Source organism: Mastigoproctus giganteus, chromosome 8 (genome assembly GCF_048544385.1).
Source record: "Mastigoproctus giganteus isolate SK-2022 chromosome 8, ASM4854438v1, whole genome shotgun sequence".
NCBI classification, from domain to species: domain Eukaryota; kingdom Metazoa; phylum Arthropoda; class Arachnida; order Uropygi; family Thelyphonidae; genus Mastigoproctus; species Mastigoproctus giganteus.
The window spans coordinates 47,747,498-47,772,229 of record NC_143582.1 but is presented as its reverse complement, the minus strand read 5'-3'; the positions used below and the strand labels follow the sequence as shown (position 1 = coordinate 47,772,229).

Below are 24,732 nucleotides of genomic sequence, written 5' to 3'. Positions count from 1 at the left end.
GTCTCCCATCTGTTGCCACGTACCATCCAGAAGAGTCTTTGCTCACCTCGAGCATTGATGAGCTGTGGCCATCCAACACCTTGTTGGTGGTTTGTGGGTTTCCCCTCCTCAGACCACTTTCAGTTGGTACTAACCACGGCTGACTGCGAGCACCCCACCAGCTATGCCGTTTCGGATATGCTCTGACCCAGTCATCTGGCCTTTGTCAAACTGATATACACAAAATGAGAGGGATAGGGCTAACAGAGGTAAGAAATAAGCTGAGCCTAAAAAAGGTAAAGTGAGGAAAGAAATAGGATAGAAATAGTATCCCAATCCCCCCTTAAATACTCTAATAATTCATGAGGCATAAAAAATTTAGAATATGACATCATACAGACACAGAGAATAGCAATAATCGGTGTCGTAACTAGAAAAAGTGGGCCCCAATGCAAAGTTTAGTGTGGGCCCCCCTGAAAACATTTGTTTTGGTACCTCGGACTTAGTGACTGTTTCTTTGTCACATGGTCTCCCCATTAATACTCAGAAATATTATAGGTGCAATAGTAATACTATACTCAATAATAATGGGCCCCTATTTGACTTTGGTCCCTGCAGTCACAAATCCTTAAAAATTTCCCCGGAAGCAGCAGCTATGCTAATGCCCTTTCACCTCTATTCACTGCAGTTTCACTTGTGCTGTGCAGTTAGCTAACAATAAACATGCTTCATTGAAAAAAATTATTGTTCATAGACATAGTAAATTTTATCATAAACATAACTAATTTTTACTGAATTAAATTTTTTCTGTTTCGGGCAGTGGGTCCCCTTTCAGTCATGGGTCCCAGTGCACTGCATTGTCTGCAATTAATAAATCTGAGTATCATTGCCACTGGCATTGATATTCGGATTTATTAAATAATTCATCGGATTTGTTAATTGATTCATTGCATATGCAATAGTTGCTCTATGCCTTAGTGCAATATTAGGACTCCATCTCATGGATCTGGCAGTGCTCCCAGTACATCCAAGTACCATTGCTATTTGCTTTGATCTTCTCTTTGTCTGTATGTTATCACATTCTAAATTTTTCTGTCCCATGAATTATTAGCATATACGAGGAGGATTGGGGTATTATTTCTGTTCTATTTCTTTCCTCACTGCCCTTTTTAGCCTTGGCTTATTTCTTAACCTCTGTTAGCTCCCCCCACCCCTCTCATTTTGTGTATATATTTGTTCAATCTGCTATGTCTTGAGTTAGCTGTTATTCTGCCAGTATGCTCCTAAATTTTGACAAATTATTATATATTTTTTTATTACATCTTTCTAACTCTGGTGGTGCCTCCTTAGCCAGGTGGGCAGGAGTGGCAGTGTGTAGCACATGCTTCTTAATTAGACTGGGGTTCGAGCCTGTGACCACCAAATACGGAGGATGCGGAAAGGTCAGGGAATGACCACCGCATATCCCCGGAGCAATATGGCCTTAGTTGCTAATGCTCCTAAAAACCAAATAACAACAACAACAACATTACATCTTTCTAACTCTGGCCTTTTGGCATATTATTAGGTCCTACTGTTACTGGCAGTAGCAATCAGAAACAGCTCTTGCCGATTATTATTTGGATGTATCGAATGGTGCTAGCCCTTTGAATGGATTGAATAAAATAAATGTTGATGGCATCCTTTCTCTTGCTTACAGAAATGTAATGGCTTCTATTGTTTATTATGTTTCTGTCTATGTTCTTTGGGAGTTGTATTCCTTCTTCATTCCAACCTCTAACAAAAGTGCCCATAAAAACAGTATCTAATTGCAATTCCCCATTAACACTCAGCAGTGTGAAGAACTAACAACATATAGATGCAATCAGAAGACAAGAAAAAAAAATGAGACAGAGGGAGGGAGGGACGGGGAAAGGGAGAACATGTGAAGGAAGTAAGAGGGAAGTAGGGGAGACAAGAAGGAAGATAGAAGTTAGAATTAGTCTATGACTCCCATGTTATTCATAAGGAAAGTGGAAAGAAGTAACACAGGTGACATACACCCACATCACACAGCAGCACCAGATATTCAAAAGTGAGAAGAAGTATACTCACTTCATAAACTTAACTGTTTATTTGATAATGAAGGCATATCTTTCAGGTAGGAATTTTATGCCTTTTAGTAAATGATTATTTAATTTGGTAATAAATGTTTTTGAATAGTTGACTCTGTTCAAAGATATTTGAGAATCTTTTTATAAACTTCAAGAGTTAGTACTATTATTACACATTTAGTATAGTTCTACAACATGTATGCAAAGTAGTTTTACTTTACCTGGAAGTATGCCATATTCTGTGATTGACTTGTCTGTGGTATTTGTGATCACAAAATGCCATGGAGGTTAATCCATATAGTGCAAAGAAGCCACAGGCTTTAGCTGCAGTGGCAAAAAAAAAAAAAAAATAGATAAGAAAATACAAATTATATGCTTCCCTCCTCATACAGGTAACTATCCAGTTGACCTTTGAATTTATTCAAACTGTCAGCCTCAACTACCTACGAGGGCAACTTGTTTCAGTGATTCGTTGACTGAAAGTAATCTAAACCCCAACCCCTGTAATTTGAATTTATGACTCCTAGTTCTGGAATTCTTTATAATAGTGAAAATTCCACCTTCATTCATTTTACTAATCCCTCTCAGAGCCTTATAAACTTCAATCAGATCACCTCTGAGGTGTCTGGTTGCCAAGCTCTGTAGCCCACATAACTGCAGTCTTTTCTCATATGGTCATCCTTCTGCCAATCTCACCATACAAGTTGCTCATCTTTGGACCCTTTCAAGAAGCTCAATGTCTTTTTTCAGATGAGATATCTCTCTATACTTGAACACAGTATTCCAAATGTGGTTGTACAATTGCCTTATACAGTGGGATTCTGACCTCCCTATTCCTACAGGATAACATTCTATAAATCATTGATAGGACACCATGGGCTTTCTTGACTGCCTGCTTACACTGTTATAAAGTTGTAAAGATTAAAATAAGGTCCCAGTTTAACGCTTAGTTAAACTACCACTTAGCGGTTAGTTTATTTAAATTCAGTAAATTCCCTTCTTGGCGATATGCTTTATTTATATCTCTCATTTATATCACTTTGTTCAGCTTTTCTGTCAAAAGAGTCAAGGAATGGTTTTTGTGGGGGGGGAGGGGGAAACCTGTCTGGATTTGGACATATAACAGAAGTAATAAAAACATACATGAAACTCACGGTTTGATTGAGAATTTTCACTGGGTGAGAATTTTTGAATGTTATGCAATTTATCTTTGTAGATGAAAAACTCAGGGCAATATTTTGAAAAAATGTATATTCAAGAGTGGTTGAATAACACAATGAGTAACACCAGGCCAAAGAATGGTTTTTGATAACATATAATGAATCATATTTTATAACATTTTAACAACTCCCTGAGATAATCCTGAGTAGAATGGAATGCAAACTATACCAGAAGTTATGTTTGATATCTCTTCTAGAGAACATGGCAAGAAAGAGATATTATTATTTCCATATTTTTTATTAAAAAATTACCAATATTTCAAAGTTTGGTCCAAATCACCTGCACTTCTGGAGGTGTCCTCAGATTCTTTTTATTTCCATAATAATTTAACAATTTCATCATGCCTTTTCAATTAGTGCTCAAATGATGTTATTATGTTGCAAGGGCAAATAACAAGAGGTTAATTTGTGTATTAGCCTGGACATGGTTTACAGTAAATTGGAGTTGTCAAGTGTGGGCCTTTCCTCAGTCAGATGTCTTAATCGGTGATAATATGGCACGCAAACTTCCTTGCTTAGATTAGGAGAGTGAGTAAACTCTTTACTTGGAAGATGACATAATTCGGCAAAAATTAGTATGAAGCAATACTGGAATTTTACACATTATTGGTTGTAACTGGGGATGGTGCTAAGACTTCTTAAAATTCAGTACCTCAGGTATCCTTATACCCTATTGTTTGCAGCATTGAAACTTCAACTTACAGATTAGCAAAAGCATATTTTTTTCTTTTAAAACTTTTATTCTGCTGCTATGAATGTTTCACAAAATCAATGGCCAGTATTTTAAAAGGAACAAGAATCGCATTCTTTTCATATAATGTTCTTTTCATGTGACACCATTAATTAGGCAACATTTATAAAGAGATTTTACACTGAGAAACAGAAAGTGTGTTCTGTCATTGTGTTTAAATAGTTCAAATTTATTTTTGAAGAGACTGTATAACAGATTTGTAGACTGGCAGTGGGTTCACATATCGGTCGACCATCTGCCAATTTAGTCATGGAAATAACTGAATCTGATTTTTCTCCTCGATTCCTCCTCATCATATTATTGTATAAAAGAGACATATAGATGCTATTTTCTCTCTTTTTCTGGGGAAGGGATACAAAACAAGATTGTTGACCTATTTCAGTGGATGTCTGATTTTCTGAAATTTATTGTTGAAGCAGCGAAAGACCATATTCTACCTTTTCTTGATGTAATTTTGAGGAGGATAGGCCTGCAGTTGACAACTCTAATTTTTTGTCAAGCCGATTTAACAAATTGCACTTCTTGCTGTGCCCCATTATAACACTTCCACATCATAATAGCATTACACCACTCTGTTGGTTTTCAATGTTTGTAAACTAATAGCAGTTTTTAATTCAGTTTTTTTACTGATTTCAGAAATGTTATTCACTTTTTTCTGTTGCATACCATCTTTTCCACAAATCACTTAAATTGATATAATGATTGTATTATTGAATGTATTAAATTAGGATTAAATGCTGGAAATTTATAAACTAAATCTTCACATGTTGGCAACATTGCCTTCAGTCGTTTGTTTCTTGACCTTGAGAGCTCGCACCAGCGTTTATCTGTATGAGCTCAGTTTATTTTTAAGGTTATTGTGTCAAACTTGTCCTGAAAAGTGAGTAAAATGTCTTCGCGCAAGCGTTTGAACAATCCAAGATTATTTTTTATATTTGTTGGAGTTTGTAGTTCTCAAACAAGGACAAGATATTACAGAAATTGTAAAAAATGTGTATTGTGATTATTTTGGAGTGAAACTTGGTGATCAGGATAAAATTTGGGCTCCACATAAAGTTTGCCAAACCTCTGTTGAAGCATTGAGATTGTGGAAAAATAGTAAAAAGACTATACCATTTGCAATTACCATCATTTGGTGGGAGTTACAAACAACTCTGATGACACTGTTACTTTTGCTTAGTTAATGTAGAGGGATACAATGCAAAGAGTAAAAAAGGCATTGTGTATCGTAATATTCCATCTGCATTAGACCAGTCCCATATGGAAATAACCTGCCGATTCCAGGCTCTCCACTTATATTGAAGGATGAAGCAACAGAGTGTGTTCAAAGTGAAGCTTCTGAAGATGAAATTAAAGCCTACATGCCTGGAGATATTGAGTCCAGCCCTCAACTGTTTTCACAGCATTAACTCATGATTTGTTAAGAGATTAGAATTTACTAAAGGAAACTGCAGAACTCCTTGATGCCAGACTAAAGTCAAATTTTTTAGCACATGGTACAGGCACAGAGAATGAGAACTAGTTCCCTACTTTTTTTTGAAGACGATTCTATGATTTTTCCAGTAATATAAATGACTTAATGAACTATTTAGGAATTAGTTACAATCCTACACAGTGGAGACTTTTTATTGACTCATCAAAGAGGAGCCTCAAAGGTGCATTGCTCCACAATGGAAATAAATATGGGGTCAATTCCAGTAGCTCACTCTGTGCATTTGAAAGAAACATATAAGAACTTGGAAGTTGTTGACAAATATTAAGTATGAAGAACATGATTGGCTGGTCTGTGATAGACATGTTACTTGGACAGCAATCTGGCTACACAAAAAATGCCTTGCTTTTTGTGTGAGTGGGGCAAGAAATAAGCACTGGGATGTCAAGGTCTAGCCAAAGAGGGGCAGTTTGTTGCCTGAATCAAACGACATAGTTCATAAACCACTGGTAGAACATGATCAAGTTTGCAGTAAAAAAAAAAAAATGTTTATTTACATGAAAATATATTAATATGTCTGCTGCTTAACTGTAAGTAGTGGTAGGACTTTAGAAGTCCACCCTGAAAAATAAATTTGGCACATTACTGCTTAGTTCCGTATTAGTAACTCTTCCTTTGTTTAGCCTCCTAACTATAAAGTTTTACTTTAGTAGTTGTGAAAGTGTTGTGTTGTTTATGCAGTTATCAAGTGAAATTGGCAAGATGTAGCAATACCTGCACATGCATTACTTTGAAAATGAAAGTGCCTAATAGTTTTATATTTATAATCCCCCCCAACAGAATTAATAAACTTTTTCATTTTTTTCCTGAAAATAATAAGTGTGAAAGATGCTTCTAAATTAATTTTTTATTAAAAATAATTACATTTAATAAGTATTTCAATTCATTAGGAAAAGGTCAAGCATTAGTATATTTCAAACAAAATTTTAAAAAACCAATAGCTGTTTTCAGAAATAAAATAGAAATAGGTGGGCATTTCAGGCCCCATGCCACTGTTTGTTATAATAGGGAACACCACCACTGCTGAGTTAAGCATGAAATAAGTTGATCTCACATGATCAAAGAAAAGTTGTTTTCATGAAGAACAGTTAAAATGACTGAATAACAAACACCTCAAGAGCAAATTTAAGTATACAATCATATCAGACATAAATTGATCTTTGTGTATCACAGGTGAAGTAAAAAACAAATGTTAAAACATAGGGAGAGAGAAACAACTAATTTACTCTCATAAATTGAAATATAATAGCAGATAAGAATTTCATTTCTCATATTTAAATCAAAGGTGAAATAATCTGTTTTGTAACATAATAATTAAGAGATCAGCTATACTAAATATTATCACTCTGTAAATTTTCAAATATTGGTATCAGAATAAGCAACAATAAAGTTTTAATTTGGGTGCTGCTAAAACCCTTTGGCAATTGTACATTGCCTAATAAAATTTGGACCTATGAAGCCCAAAACATATTCATAACTTAGATTCTATGTACATAAAATAATTCTCAGCTTAACATGCCTATATTTATCTATTAACGGAATCTTGAGATAGTTGTTTGCCGTGATTCAACTCTACATCTTAAATGGTGCACGGTAAGAAAACGATGGTATCCCCATAAGTTTAACTTGGTACTAAGGTTCAATTAAGACATAAATTACAGTAAAACCTTATAAATGTGGCACTTTTTAGAAATTTTATATATATAAAAAAAAACAAACTAAACTATTCCATGTAATTAAGACTGTGTACATGCATTACTTTAACATAGCGGAATTTGAAACAATCTGAAGTTTGTGAATAAATCATCATTATACAACATCATATATTGTGAAATCCTTCACAAGTTTCCTGGCTCTTACACTCTGAATAAGTAATGCCTCCATTAGAGAAGCCTGCTGTTACTTATTCTCAGCTGAGTACCACCACCACCCATACAGGATCATTTCAAGGCTACTTGGCCTCTCTGCAGTGGTTGCATAATGAGTTATGTTACGATGATGCATATGCACAACTATAATCTGAATTTTTTCATAGCTTGAGGCTTTCTTCAGGTTCCATGTTCAGTTTGAATGTTGGAAACCATCGTTTTCCAACCAACTCTGTCTCTTTTGTGAAATAGTTCTTGTGTCATAAGACCCCCCCCCCGGTCCATTCTTTGATGTTATCAAGCCACTTTTTTCTTTGTCTTCCTTGTGCTCTTTTGCCTTTAATCTTCACTTGCAGGATTAGTCTCTGCAGGTCATATTGTGGGCCTCTTAATATGCCCAAGGTAGGCAGTCTTTTTCTTTGCAATTGTAGTTAGTGGTATCCTTGTGGTCCTTGCCCACTTAAAGACCCACTTATTGGCGACCTGATCTGTCCACGGAATTTTGAGTATTTTTCTGAGTGTCCATATCTCAAAGGCTTCCAGTTTCCTGATTTCTGCATGACCCAGATTTCACATCCATATAGGAGAGTGCTCCATGTGGATATATATAGCCCTTAATAATTATTAGTCCATGTAATGAATTAATAATATGTGATCATATAATTAAAAATTACTATAAGAAACTGTTATAACTTCAAAGAATAGCAAATTTAAATCTTAAACATAATACATGTTCTCATTGGTTGCTCATCTCAACTGACAGTTACCATTATTTAAATTGTATGTTACATAAATTTAATTTTAGAACGCAATACAAAAATCCACCTTTGAATTGTGAGCTTGGCAATTTAGCATATCACTCACTTTGGGAAACTTTGTCAAAACAGATGCTCTAAAGTTTCAAGAGCATCATATTCTATAGTTATAAAAATAAATAACTGCTTGCTCAAATAATGGCAGCTGTCAATCATGTTATTTGAAAGCAGTGAGGACACATGACAGAGGATGTTTATCAATGAACTGTCCAATTATAGCTTGAGTTTTTTCATGGTTGTATTTATCCAATCATATTATTAATTGTATTAATATGAACATCATTATGGTAGGTTTTTTTTTTTTTTTTTACTACTAAACAAATGTGGTTATATCTATAAGACCATGATACAATTTAAAAACACAAATTATACTGTTGGAACTAAGTGCAGCTAGTGAATGTTTCATTAGTCAGCATTTCTCAAAGTGTGATCCATGGATCCCTGGGTGTCCGTCAGGTCAAAACTATTATTTTCATAATAATACTACTTTATATAATAATACACAAGACATTATACTAAGACTTTGGGGTCCTCAATAATTTGGTCTCAGGACCCCTTTACACTCTTGTGTAAAGGGGTCCTGAGACCAAATTATTGAGAAAAAATGCTGATATACTTGGCATGGTATAATTTTGTTACCTGACTACCAAGCAAACCACGAAAAAGATGTCACTCACCTTCAGCAATGCATCATTGATCACTAGTTAGCTTGGAAGTTAGATAACAAAATTGCACCTTGCCAAGTATAATCTTATGTAACATTCACTTGTTGCATATAGCTGTATGATTTAATCTGTGTTCTTATTTCCATTTATGGTCTTGGAGACAATGTGCTCTCGCTCTGTGTGTATGTAGAAAATGGTTAAAAATCATAGTTTAACTTTGTAAACTATTTCTCCTAAATTTTATATTATTTTATATATAATAACTTTTTATTACTCAAAAATGTATGCTTCCATGCTTTGATGTGCCCTATGTCACTATTTCAACACAAATCTCTATATCATGAATTTAATGAAATTCACTATAGAAATGAAATTTCTTAGAGCAGAAAAATTTAATAAAATTATTGACTGTATCTGTGATGAGAAATGTATTCGGTGAAAAGAACTTTCCTGGCTATATCAATTTTACATGAATATTTTTAAAAGTGTTCTTAAACTGGAGTCAGTCAATATATGCAAAAAGAAGCAGGACATAACTGTCCCTATTTCTTTCTGTTAATAGTTATATTTTTTGAGTAACTAAAACTTTCTTTATTCATTTAATTTTTAACAAATTTTTATTTCATGATATTTTAAAAAGTTTAATTTATTAGTTTTAATTTTTCATTTGTTCTGCTGGCAATTTTTCATTTGTTTAATTTTGTTAAAGTTGCTTTTTTTAAAAAAATTTTTTTCTTTAATGATATGTGTTATTTGGATATTCACTTATTAGAAAATTTTTCATGCAAAATCAACTGAAAGTTTATATAAACAATATTTAGAATTCCTCTTTTTAAAGTGTTTGACAAGATTTGATACTTTTAATAAAGTGGAAGAAAGTGCTAATACGTATTTGAGAAAATGGAAATATATTCTTGTGAGCTGCACAAAACCAATTGTAGGTGTACTGCATGTGGTCCTAACAAGGTAAATGTTGGAAGTGATCATAGAATGGTAAGATGCACACTTGATATAGATGTAAGAAAAGAAAGGAAAAAACTGACTCAAGTAAATAATTCAAAGGTTTTGATAACAGAAGAGGAGAAAAAGCAGTATGTACTGGAACTTAAGAACAAGTTTGAGCTTCTGCAGACTGTTTGGGACCAAGATATCGACGAGGAATACTACAACTTTCTGAAAGTGATAAAGCCCAAGAAACCTATAGGTAAAAAGAAATTGAAAGAAGAAAAAATTAGTCAAGAAACACTTATTGTGATGAACCGAAGATGACAAATGAAGAGCAAGATGAATACTGACAAGGATAAAATTGAGTACAGGTAGTTCTCGACTTTACGAGTTAATTCGTTCCTAGCGCGTGCTCGTAAAGCGGGAATTTATTTCCCATAGACATAAGGTTAAAAATAGGGGTTACGTTCTCAACAATGAAATTAGCTAGATAATTACTTTGTTTAAACAATGATTGATTTATCGAAAGAAATGAAAACGTAGCCTGTAAAATAAAGCAAATTATAATAATAGAGAAATTATTTACGACTTACAAATGTTAAAGAATGTTTATTCTTCAACATCATCGACTAAATGCACACTCGTTGATCACTCATTATTAGCTCGGCATGCGTTGGTTTGTTGCACAAGGAGTCATCTTCAGAAATGTTTCAAGAGGCATTTGTTTCCAAGATAATCTTCTCTTTTAATTATAAATTTCACGGTTGCATGCATAAGCATTTTTTAACGGCACACACAAATTGCAACTAACACAATTCCTGTGGCGTAACAAGTTTATGAAGCTTTAAAAAAAAAAAAAAAAAAGCAATGAAGTGAAGATTCTGAAAATTTATTTATGTTTTTTATACGATTGAAGATTTCAGTAAAGGGGAAACACATTTCACCATAATATTCACAAATGCAAGAAGATTGAGTTTACTACCCGTTTATAATTGCTTGCAGTAGCAAAAAAGCTACTGCAAGCAATTATATAATAAACTGGAAAGTGCAAATTGTTTTATGGTCATGACCTCTAGAAATGTGCTTTATAAAAATATCACAAAGACATTATAAAATTGATTCTTATAACAGAACATATGATAACGATGAAAGTGTAGTGCAGTTTAATGATTTGAATTGGTAACTAATACAATTTGAAAAACCACATTCACGACCTTTTATATGGCCTTAAGGTCACGCTCATGACCTTAAAAATGACATTTTAGAAGATAAATAGTTATAAAGCGAAAATTTCAACTTCCGAGATCTTGAAACGAATTACCAAAAAACAATGTGTTATTGGGTTCACATTACAATATTTTAATGATACGATGATGTCTCTGAAACTGATTAATATCATAAAGTGGGGTACACTGTATTTGTACAGCTACGCACGTGGTTTGGAATGCAGTATTTATGAATGTTTAACATTTATTTTTTTGCAATTAATGTTCATATTTTCAATTTTGTTGCTACTTGGGAGAAAAAAAACTCATAAACCCGGGAACTCGTAAAGCGATAACTGCCTGTATACTGAGTTATCCAAAGCCATTAGAAAGAAACTTAGAGAGGATATAAGAAGATTTAACAGAAGAAAAGTAGAAAGTATTAAGAGAAAACAAAGGACTTAAACCAGCAACCATGAGCAGTAATACAGAAAGACAAATGATACTGAAACTGAAGAATAGTGATGATACTTATAAATAGCAGAAAAGGCATCATTCAAATAGCAAAGATTACTATAGAGAATTGCACAAAGGGTGAGGGAATGATGCTAGCAGTGGAGAAGATGGATCACAAATTAGTAAAACATACGACATACCCGGTATCATTCCTGATGAGGTAGAGCATGCATTGACGAAAATAAAGAATCAAAAAGCCCCGGGGGAAGATGAAGTTACTGTAGAGTTGTTAAAATTGAGAGGAAGAGATATGACACAAAAACTGGCAAGACTCTTCACAAAATGCATTAGAAAAGGTGTGGCACCTAAGGAGTGGAATAATGCAATCATAGTTTTGCTGCATAAGAAAGGAGATAAAGCAGAAATTGGAAATTATAGACCAATTAGCTTGTTATCCCATATCTACAAGTTGTTCACAAGGGTCATTACTAACAGATTAGAAAGAATACTTTCTAATCTGTTAGTAATTATGAGAATTAGGATTATGAGAATCAACCGAAAGAGCAAGCTGGCTTTAGGAGAGGATTCTCAACTATGGATCACCTTCACGTAATATCACAGCTAATGGAGAAAGCAAATGAATATAAAACACCATTATGCCTGGCATTTGTCGATTATGAAAAGGCATTTGACTCCATATAGCATAAGGCAATGTTTCGGGCACTGTAAAGACAAGGCATAGATACCCCATATATTATGATTTCGAAGAAAATATGTGAGAATGCTACATCCTTTATTAGACTAGACAAAGACAGTAGCAAATTTAGAATTGAGAAAGGAGTTTGACAAGGCGATACAATATCTCCAAAGTTGTTTACTGCTGCCTTCGAGGAAGCTTTCAGAAGATTAGAATAGTCACAGAAAGGAGTCAGTGTGAATGGAGAGTGCCTAAACCATTTGCGATTTGCAGATGACATTGTGATCATAAGCCACGATCCCAAAGAATTAGAAGAAAATCTTAATCAGTTATGCAGAGTTAGTAAGGATTTCGGACTAAAGATGAATGAATATGGCTAAAACAAAAGCAATGATGAACAAGTATGCCACAGAAAGGGATATAATCATTGAAGGAGCAGTAATTGAAAAGGTGGATTCATATACTTATCTGGGACAAGTCATTAACTGTAATAATGATAAATGGCTGGAAGTCAAGAGAAGAATAAATCTTGGATGGATAGCATTCAGGAAATATAGTCACATACTGAGGAGCAATATCCCAATTTGTCTGAAACGTAAAATAATGAACCAATGTATACTCCCCCACCATGACTTATGGAAGTGAAACTTGGGCACGCATCAAAAGAATGGAAGAGAAGCTGAGAACTATACAGCGAAGAATGGAATAAATTATAACCCCAAGGGCTCACATCTGGTGAGTATGGGCTTGGCACACCAAAGATCCTGAGCTGGATAGCATCATTCTTCTCTTTCTTGGTTATTCCCTTCTACCTTTCTCTCAGGGTAATTCAGAATTTTTTTTTAGCTGGTGCAGCATATGGCTAATACTAATAAATAATATTAGTATCAGACAGTTAGATAAGAAGAGAAACACATGGATTAGGCAGCAAACTCAAGTAAAGGACATTCTTATCAAAACTAAAGAACTAAAATGGTCCTGGGCAGGACACATAGCTCGAAGACATGATGACAGTGGACTAAGTGAATAACAGAATGTTACCTAAGAGGAGCTAGAAGAAAACCTGGAAAGACAACGACGGAGATGTACAGATGAAATTTGCGAGTTCATGGGTAGTAAATTAATGGTCATTGCACAAAACAGAAGGAACTGGAAAGCTGCTGGAGAGGCCTTCATTCTGCAGTGGATTGAAGATGATGATGTAATCCACCAGTTGGACAACCCCCACTACAACAAGATAGATAAATCAGGCAAACTTATCTTTATTATTATTAAATGTTGTTATTATTATTAAGCACTTTGCACCAGCATGTTCACATTAGTAATAATACAGCTGAAATGCAAATTGCTTACAAAATTTGAAAATACAGAAAAGTAATTACTCTAATAGAACAATTAAGTTCTGATGCTTGAAAAACATTAACTACAATATTTTATTGTTTGAAGATAATAAAGCACTTAAAACCTATCTTGGTATTATTATGTTTATTTCCGAATTAGAAATACGTACGTAATGGAGTCAAGTGTTTCGTGGTATTTTCTTACCATTTTTTCATTTGCTGCAAAGACAGTAAATAGGGTTATTATTATGGAATTCTTAATTTTTTTTAGTGGAATTAAAAGTTTTAGTAAATAAAACAGATCTAATTCAAAGAATTTTGTTTCAAGGGATAATTTTATATATTAAATAACAATATGTAAACACCTACCAGCTGTCTCTGCAATATCACCGTCACAAAAATCACTTCTGTCACAAAAACTTGCTGATTTGTTTATGGGTGAAACATATATACAGGGAACCACCATATAATACGGTACTTCTACAACACGGTTTCACTCTAACATGATCATATTGTGGCAATCCTTGCACAATACGGTACTTATATAACACGGTTAGAGAATTGCAGCAAACCTCGCATAACATGGTGTTTTTGAGATTATCTGTTGGGAAAATCCTGCTATTACGTTGGATGAAATTTTTCAACATTTCCATTCTTTTTTTTGTTAATCCCTGCTGTTGCCTCAGTAGTCGTTATGCAGAAAAAATTAATGGTAAATCCGTGTGCTAGGTTTCTGTGCTATTGAACTTGTGCTTGTTTGAGACCATAAAAAATTGTGACTTCGAAGCATGCAGTTTGTGACTTTTAAGGTTTTTGTAAGATTATTTTGGTTTTTATTTGATCATTTATAAATTTTTCCAGGTATGTCTTGCTAAATTTAAGTGTATCCCATCCCTGCTTCTACAAGGATGGGATACACTTAAATAGAAAGGGTGCAAGAATATTTGCTGATGCTGTCGACGCAGTGCCAGGTGGGTCAGACTTCACAGATTAGCATTAGTAGAAGCATATGATGCAAGAAAGCAAGCTTTTGCAGCATCAGCCAAAAAAAAAAAAAAAAATAAATAAATAAAAACACTTCCATTTCACCCCTCCATTCGTTCGAACTACCTGTCCAGCTGAGCCTTAAATTTATTTAGGCTATCAATTTCCACAACAAGAGATGGAAGTCTGTTCCACCAACCAACTACCCGCTGGCTAAAGGCAAATTTTCGCATATCTATCCTACATGTCTTCCCTCAATCTGAATTTATGCCCTCTCAGGTGATTATTCTGAGCAGGAGGAAGAATACTATCGGCATTGAGCATGCTCAAACCATTCAAGGCTTTATACATCTCTATCAGATCACCTCGCCGGTGCCTAGTCTCCAGACACTAATTCGCAAAACTTAAGCCTTTCTTCGTAAGAGCAATCCTTCGTTCCATTCACTAATCTTGTTGCCCTTCTCTGCACTCGTTCCAGCAGCTCTACATCCTTCTTGAAATGAGGCCTCCAGACCTGTATAGAGTACTCAAGGTGTGGCCTGACCATTGCCTTATACAAGGGAATAATCACCTCCTTATCCCTGCTAGAAAAATTCCTGTATATCATTGACAAAACACCATGAGCTACTCTTGCAGCCCATCTCCACTGCTCAGAGAACTTCATATCTGCCTGCACAATTACTCCCAGGTTCTTCTCATTCTCTACCACTGTGAGTGTAGTACCACAGAGTTGATACGTTGCTCTGGGGTTGCTGTTTCCCATATGTAGTACTTTACATTTGTCAATGTTAAACTTCATTTGCCACCTCTCAGCTCATCTGCTCAACCTTTCCGGATCCTGTTGCAGCAGCATAGCGTCAGTAGTGTCCTTAACAACCCAGCCAACCTTTGTATCTTCTGCAAACTTGGACATTAAGCTTGATATACCATCATCAATATCATTTATAAATACAGAAAACAACAATGGACCCAACACTGAACCCTGAGGGACTCCACTAATAACATTAGTCCACGATGAGCAGTGTCCATTGATTACCACTCTCTGTCTTCTCCCCCTCAACCATCCCTTTATCCATAGCAACAATTTGCCTCCAATGCTACACTCCTCCAATTTGTGCAGCAGTCTTCCATGTGCAACAGTATCAAAAGCCTTTCTAAGATCCAAATATATGATATCAAAGTTATTCCCTGCATCCAGTTCTTTTGTGACTGCATCATAATATCCAATCAAATTGGTCAGGCAAGACGTTCCCTTAACAAAACCATGTTGTGTCCGAGCTATAACTGAAGTCTTGTCTAGATGATCCTGCAGTGCTTCTTTAACCAGTGCCTCCATTAATTTTCCTGGAACAGAAGTTAAACTCACAGGTCTATAATTACTTGTGTCAGCCTTTGATCCTACTTTGTGAATTGGGGTCACATTTGCACATCTCCAGTCTGTGGGTATCTCCCCTGAGTCCAAAGAAGCTCTCATAATTATGGCTAATGGTTTGCTTACTTCCTTTGCTGCCTTTCTTGTGTTTATCTTCAACAATTTCTCCTCCACTTTACTCTCAGTTATTACAAGATTATCTAGCTTACTGCCAGAGTTGAATAACTCCTCATGTGTGAATGTCGATGCAAAATATTCATTTAGTTTCTTAGCTACCTGAGCAGGATCATCAACAGTTGAACCATCGATATCAAGTGGACCAATCTGATTCATCCCCTTCCTTCTAGAATTTACATAAGTAATGAACTCTTTACTGTTTTTCTTTGCATCCTTTGCCAAAGATTTCTCGTAATCTGCCTTCGCCTGCCTAACCTCCTTTGTAACTTGGTTACAGACCAACTTATATCTATCATAGCCTTCTGTCACATGTTAATTTATATGTATCCCATGCATTTTTCTTCTCTGCCATATGTCTCATTAGTTCATCTGACATCCATTTAGGCCTAAACCTTGAACAATATTTCTTAGTTGGTATGTAAAGCCTAGTAGCTTCCAAGATAAGTTCTTTGAATGCTTCCCATTTTGAATTTGCTGTTGGTAACATCATCAGTTGGTCCCACTGTATAGAATTTAAATACTGTCTCAGACCATCATAGTTGCCTTTACGAAAGCAAAAAAACTTCCCTTTACCCCTGATGGTAGTTACCTTTTTGAGTAAATCCCACTTTAGCACACTGTGATCACTGCCACCTAGTGGTTCCTTTATCTGCAGATTCTTAATGCGTGAAGAATCACTACTGATAATCAGATCAAGAGTATTACTCCCTCTAGTTGCCTCCCGAACATGCTGATGTAGAAAACAATCATCCAATAAATCCACAAAAGCCTTGCTAGTGTGTGAGTGACCAACCCACAAATTCTAGTCAATATCTGGGAAATTAAAATCCCCCATTATAAGACTCTCTGATTTACTGGCCCACTCTATTTCCCTGTACAGTTTCTTATTATACTCATCTGAGTCATTAGGCCTATAGCACACTCCTACTCTCAATTTTGATCTCCCAATGCTTATGTCACACCAAACTGACTCGACACTGCACTGTCCAGCGATGTCGACTGGCTTCACTTCCTTGGATTTTATGTGTTTCTTAACTAATAGCATAACCCCTCCTCTCTTCCTATGCTGTCTACCCTTTCTGTACACATTATACTCCCAAAATTCCAGTTCTGCATTTCTTATATCTGTGTGACACGTCTCTGATATCCCAACAATATCTGCCTTTGATGCTTTGAGCAATACCTCAAATTCATAAAATTTATTTACCAAACTCCTAGCATTGGTGTACATATCTTGAAACAGGCCTATGGGGCTGGGAATTTCCATACTATAATAATTAATGATAGACACCAGCCAGGAATTAAACTAAAAATTTACTATACAATGAAATAATATACAATGAAATATGATGCAAATAAAATAAAACACTGATTAAATTATAGTTAAAATATAGTTAAAAACAATAAAATTAATTAAAATAAACTAGGTTAAAAGCGATAAAACAATACAATCTGGAGCTTTCGGAGAACTGCCGTCTCCTTCTTCAACAGCATACTACCAGTGCTAAAACACATCCTTAAGTAGCCGGTCCATGGCACTCATGCACGTGATCATCAAACACATGATCTACATTCTCCATGCGCGTATCGGAAATGGAAGTGGCTCGGGAGCGTGTCAAACAGAAACGGTCATCCCTTCTGAGGACAACTGCCTCAAACAGGGGGTGTAAACGGATCCCCCTGTCCCTATTAATAGTATTGTGACTGGATGAACCGATTCGCAAGCTCTCGAGCCACTTGCGTTCCCAAAATCCATGGGCGCGGTCGGTAATGACCGCGTCTTCAGGGGAGATCCGATGCTGCTTTTCCCAGAAATGCTCTGCCACAGCAGACCTCGCATAGTTAGCAGTCTTGATAGCGGTTGTGTGTTCCCCCAGACGGTCCTTTAAACGTCGGCCCGTTTCTCCCACATAACACTCCTCACAATCCGGGCACTTAATCTCGTAGACCACATTGCTAGTATGGTCCTGGGCTACGGGATCTTTAACCTGGGATATCACTGTGTGCAACCTCCGACCCGGAAGTTGCACACAGCGAGTCTGGCACTCCCGCAATGCCCGTACAATACGTTCTGAAAGGCCCGGATAGTAAGGAATGTATGCAGTAGCCACAGGGGCAGGCCACTCCCTACGATTGGACTCAACCCTATGAATATATTTGTCCAAGACCCTCTGGGGGTATCCACATTTCCTGAGGTCTGCCGTGACTTTGCAAATTTCTATTTCCTTTTCTTCAGGGGTACTACAGTGGGTCCCCACCCTATTCAACAATGCCCTGGCTACACTGTTCTTATGATGACAAGCCTGTGCTGAGCTATAATGAACAAATTGGCCACGGCACATAGGCTTTCTATAGATCGTTGTTTTTAATCTAGATCCATCTCTGCTCACCAAGACATCCAGAAACCCTACGATTGGACTCAACCCTATGAATATATTTGTCCAAGACCCTCTGGGGGTATCCACATTTCCTGAGGTCTGCCGTGACTTTGCAAATTTCTATTTCCTTTTCTTCAGGGGTACTACAGTGCCATGGACCGGCTACTTAAGGATGTGTTTTAGCACTGGTAGTATGCTGTTGAAGAAGGAGACGGCAGTTCTCCGAAAGCTCCAGATTGTATTGTTTTATCGCTTTTAACCTAGTTTATTTTAATTAATTTTATTGTTTTTAACTATATTTTAACTATAATTTAATCAGTGTTTTATTTTATTTGCATCATATTTCATTGTATAGTAAATTTTTAGTTTAATTCCTGGCTGGTGTCTATCATTAATCATTATAGTATGGAAATTCCCAGCCCCATAGGCCTGTTTCAAGATATAGTGAATAATTATGGCCATTTGATGCTTCGACACATCCGCGAGTACCAGAAAATTAGCATAGCTGAAGCTAAACAGAAGCAACATCTGAGATTTGCTCATAGGTGCAAAACACATGAGCTGGTTCCACATGGCTTTCGGGTGAGAATGCCTTTCAATGATGACCATCTGGGGAGAGTTACTAAGATCTATCAAAGAAAAGTTCTAAGTATTTGGATTTCTAAATTACATAATGATCTGAGAGGTATTAGAAGTCGTATTGGACTGAAGTTGGAATACATCAGTACCAATTTAACCCCAGTGCATGGTGCGGTGGTCTTGAGAGTAGTGGCAGATAAAGCAACTAGGGTTGCTGAGGTTTACAAGCGCAGGCAAATCAACAAATTTAATAGATTGTTAGAGGAATCCGTGGTGGTGCGTAACAGGGATACTGGCAACTTTATTCATAATCTTAGTGGCAAACAATTTACTAGAGAACAGGAGGAAGTATTGAGCCTGGGTCCAAAGTTTGCTTTGGTTCCTGCCAGACCTCCCATTGCAGAGATAGCTATGGGAGTGGAAAAAGCCATCAACAAGTTACCTGTTACCCAAGCTGATGAGATACGGGTTAGGGTTGCGGCTATTTTGAGTCAGACCAGGACAGCACATTCTAATCTCAGTCATAAACATGAAAGAGCATTAAGACAACTCAGAAAAGATGAGGATATCATAATGTTACCTGCCGACAAAGGCAGATCCACAGTGGTACTGAATAAGGATGATTATTGTGCAAAAGCTCTGGATCTTTTACAGGACAGCAACATATATAAAGTTACCCATCGAAATCCGTTAGCTGGTTTGGAGAGACAAGTCAACAACATTATACAGGGACGGCATAAGGCTGGTAAAATAACCAAAGAAGTTTATTGGTCTCTTCATGCCTCAGGTTGTCGATTACCTCGGTTTTATGGCCTCCCAAAGACTCACAAGGTGGGCATTCCGTTGAGACCTATAGTATCATTTGTGGGTAGTCCCACTTATGCTTTATCTGGATTTTTAGCTGGAGTCATCTCTCCTATAGTGGGACGCTCCAGTTTAGTAATCAGAAACAGCAAGGAATTTATGAACTTTATAAGAAGCCAATCTATAGGTGAAGACGAACTCATGATTTCGTTTGATGTGGTATCCTTGTTCACATGTATCCCCATTGAACATGGGGTGCATTGTGTAAGATCGGCCTTGGAACGAGATGATTGCTTTAGTGCTAGATCTTTACTAAGCATTGATGATATTTGTAAAGGTGTGGAATTTTGCCTCGCAAGCACTACCATGGTGTTTCAAAAAGTTATGTATAAGCAGGTCCATGGCACGGCCATGGGTTCCCCCATCAGTGCCATTGTGGCCAATTTGGCAATGGAGGAACTGGAAACTAGGGTGTTTCATCAGTTGAATTTCCCCATGCGCGAGTGGAGGAGATATGTGGACGATACCTTCACTATTTTAAAAAAGGGAAAGGAAGATGAGGTGCTCAATATGCTCAACAGCTTTTCCACATTTATACAATTTACCTCGGAGGTGGAAGAAGCTGGGTCCCTCCCGTTTCTGGATGTCTTGGTGAGCAGAGATGGATCTAGATTAAAAACAACGATCTATAGAAAGCCTATGTGCCGTGGCCAATTTGTTCATTATAGCTCAGCACAGGCTTGTCATCATAAGAACAGTGTAGCCAGGGCATTGTTGAATAGGGTGGGGACCCACTGTAGTACCCCTGAAGAAAAGGAAATAGAAATTTGCAAAGTCACGGCAGACCTCAGGAAATGTGGATACCCCCAGAGGGTCTTGGACAAATATATTCATAGGGTTGAGTCCAATCGTAGGGAGTGGCCTGCCCCTGTGGCTACTGCATACATTCCTTACTATCCGGGCCTTTCAGAACGTATTGTACGGGCATTGCGGGAGTGCCAGACTCGCTGTGTGCAACTTCCGGGTCGGAGGTTGCACACAGTGATATCCCAGGTTAAAGATCCCGTAGCCCAGGACCATACTAGCAATGTGGTCTACGAGATTAAGTGCCCGGATTGTGAGGAGTGTTATGTGGGAGAAACGGGCCGACGTTTAAAGGACCGTCTGGGGGAACACACAACCGCTATCAAGACTGCTAACTATGCGAGGTCTGCTGTGGCAGAGCATTTCTGGGAAAAGCAGCATCGGATCTCCCCTGAAGACGCGGTCATTACCGACCGCGCCCATGGATTTTGGGAACGCAAGTGGCTCGAGAGCTTGCGAATCGGTTCATCCAGTCACAATACTATTAATAGGGACAGGGGGATCCGTTTACACCCCCTGTTTGAGGCAGTTGTCCTCAGAAGGGATGACCGTTTCTGTTTGACACGCTCCCGAGCCACTTCCATTTCCGATACGCGCATGGAGAATGTAGATCATGTGTTTGATGATCACGTGCATGAGTGCCATGGACCGGCTACTTAAGGATGTGTTTTAGCACTGGTAGTATTTTTTTTTTTTTTTTTTTATGAAAACCCCAAACACGAAAGGTATCAAAACCTATAGTACATAGTACCGTGCATGGGTTGAAGGAGAAGTATGGGGGGAGGGGGATGCCAGAAACTTTGCTCTAGAGACTAAACATGGGTTTCACCACTTCAAGCCTCCAATAAGCAAAGTGGTGGTATTTCACCGGTTGATGAAAGTCATCTACCACCTGAGTATGCTGTTGAAGAAGGAGACGGCAGTTCTCCGAAAGCTCCAGATTGTATTGTTTTATCGCTTTTAACCTAGTTTATTTTAATTAATTTTATTGTTTTTAACTATATTTTAACTATAATTTAATCAGTGTTTTATTTTATTTGCATCATATTTCATTGTATATTATTTCATTGTATAGTAAATTTTTAGTTTAATTCCTGGCTGGTGTCTATCATTAATTATTATAGTATTGGTGTACATGCAAGTATACATGCACTTGTTCCTATTCTTAGCTACCGTAACACAACCCATGTGTTTACTTGTACCTCAATGACTCCCAGCAGCCTCTGAAATATCCTGCATCTTGTTTTCCAGGCTGCTGCTCATTCCAATAGAAGCAGTGCAAGAATCACTTTCACCTCTGCCAGTGGCTACTGTTAATCTATCCCCCCAAGCTAGCAGTTTTCCAACCCACTTAACACTGCCTCGATAGCATCAGCAAATATTCTTGCACCCTTTCTATTTAAGTGTATGTCATCCCTGTAAAAGCAGTCTCTCCTGTTAACAAGTACAGACCAGGCTGAAAAAAAATGTTACCCCTTGAGCCTTGCACAATCTTTCCAGGGCCGAATTGATCGACAAGGCTCTCATCATATACTCCCTCCTATCGTGTCTGGGCAGAATTGCAGACATTTTCAAATTCAACCCTAATTCACGGCTTTTTTTCAACAGTGACCTGTACTTGTTAAGGAATTCTGCCGGTCTCCTACTCTTAATATCATTAGTGCCAACGTGTACAACTATATCACCTTTTGTGCCCTTAAAAGATGATATCCGCTCTACGTCATCAACCTTTGCCCCTGGCAGACATACTCTGGTCCTGTTCCACCTATCCTTTTTACAAAGCATGTTCCCAGTTTCCCTGACAATAGAGTCACCAACAACTACGAGTTCCTGTGGGAGATTAAAAGATTAACAGTGGCAGCAGGCAGAGGCGAAAGTGATTCTTGCATTGCTTCTACTGTAATGAGCAGAATCCTAGAAAGCAAGTTGCTGGGGACTTCAGGAACAGCTGGGGATCATCATAGAACAAATAAATACATGGGCTGTGTTAGAGTAACTTAGAGTAAGAACAGGTGCATGTATACTTGCATGTACACCAATGCTAGAAGTTCAGTACATGAATTTGATGAATTGCTGATCAAGGCATCAAAGGCAGATATTGCTAGGATATCAGAGACATGGAAGTAATAGCTGTGAAAAAGTTTGTAACACTCTAGGCAATTATTTCATCATTTTTTTCTTTCATACTTGTTACTGTAAAAGTACTCACAATGTAAATACAAGTACTGTTGTTAACCAAGTGACGTATGTGGATGGTTTTCGAAGTCTGAGTAATGGAATGTAGAAACATGTCTGATTTATTTATGATGTATCTGTTATATAGGGCGCCTCCGTAGCCAGGTGGGAAGGAGCAGCAGTGCGTAGCACACGCTTCTTGATTAGACCGGGGTTCGAGCCCGTCACCACCAAATACGGAGGATGCGGAAAGGTCATTCAGGGAATGACCACCGCATATCCCGGAGCAATATGGCCTTAGTTGCTAATGCTCCTAAAAACCAAATAACAACAATAACAATCTGTTAAATAACACCTGTGTAATTTCAGATCTGTTTTTATTGTTATCTTTTTCAAAGGGAACATCCCCTAAAAAGCCTCTGGCTTATGTGTTCTTCCTCCCTTCTTGCTGTTATCTCCCAACAATTATTGTAACACAAAATGGGGATAAATAAATTATCAAATGGTGTCACACAGATATAAGCAGTGCAGAATTGGAATTTGAGGAGTACAATGTATACAGAAAGGATTTTAAGAAACACATAAAATCTAAGGAAACGCATCCAGTTGACATGGGTGGACAGTGCAATATGGAGTCTGTTTGGTGTGACATAAACACTGGAAAAGGGAAAATGAGAATAGGAGTGTGTTATAGGCCAAATAACTCTGATGAGTACAACGAACAGTTGTGCAGAGAAATAGTGGTCCAGTAAATCAGAATGTCTTGTAATGGGGATTTTAACTTTCCAGAAATTGACTGGAACTTGTCGGTTGGTCACTTGCACTCTAGCAAAACTTCTGTGGATTTATTAGAGGATTGTTTTCTACAGAAGTATGTTCGAGGAGCAACCAGAGGGGGTAATACTCTTGATCTGATTATCAGCAGTGATGATGCATCATTAGGAATTTGCAGATAAAGGAACCACTAGGTGACAGTGATCACAGTGTACTGATGTGGGATTTACTTAAAGATATAACTACCATCAAGGGTAAAGGGAAGGGTTTTTGTTTTCATAAAGGTGACTACAGTGGTCTCAGGCAGTTTTTGAATTCTATACAGTGGGATCAACTGATGATGTTAAAAACAGTGAATTCTAAATGCGATGCCTTCAGGAAATCAATCTTGTAAGCTACTAGGCTTTTCATACCAACCAAGAAATACTGTTCAAGATTTAGGCCTCAATGGATGTCAGATGAACTAATAAAGCTCGTGGCAGAGAAGAAAAATGCGTGCGATGCATATAAATTGGTAGGTGACACAGAAGCTTATGGTAGATATAAGCTAGCCTGTAATCAAGTTACAAAGGAGGTTAGGCAAGCAAAAGGTGATTATGAGAAATCCTTGGCAGAGAATGCAAAGAAAAACAACAAAGACTTTTTTACTTATGTAAACTCTAGAAGGATGGGGATGAATCAGATTGGTCCACTTGATGTTGGTAGTTTGGCTGTTGATGATCCTGCTCAGATAGCTGACAAGCTGAATGAGTATTTTGCATCTATATTTACACATGAAGAATTCTGTAAGGAAGGGGAGGACAGAAGTTTACTAAACTCTAACAGAGAGATAAATGATTTTGTAATAACGGAGAGTAAAGTGGAGGAGAAATTGTTGAAGTTAAGTTAATCATAAAAAAAGGCACCTGGGGCAGATGGAATCTATCCAGTTATATTGAAGGAGGGAGCAAGGAAAGTAAGCAAACCCTTGGCCATAATTACGAGAGCATCCTTAGATTCAGGGGAGGTCCCCATGGACTGGAAATGTGCAAATGTATTCACAAAGGGGGTTCATAGGTTGACACAAATAATTATAGACCTGTTAGTTTAACTTCTGTTC

General features: G+C 37.2%; 1 protein-coding gene across 1 annotated transcript in view; it reads left to right on the top strand.

Moving 5' to 3' along the window:
• Positions 1–24,732, top strand: part of LOC150081515 (uncharacterized) — a 66,350-nt gene that overhangs the window by 32,758 nt on the left and 8,860 nt on the right. The window contains exon 3 of the mRNA XM_090380230.1: positions 18,865–19,847. Coding sequence (XP_090236356.1) covers positions 18,865–19,847 — 983 coding nt within the window. The remainder of the gene's footprint in view (positions 1–18,864; positions 19,848–24,732) is intronic.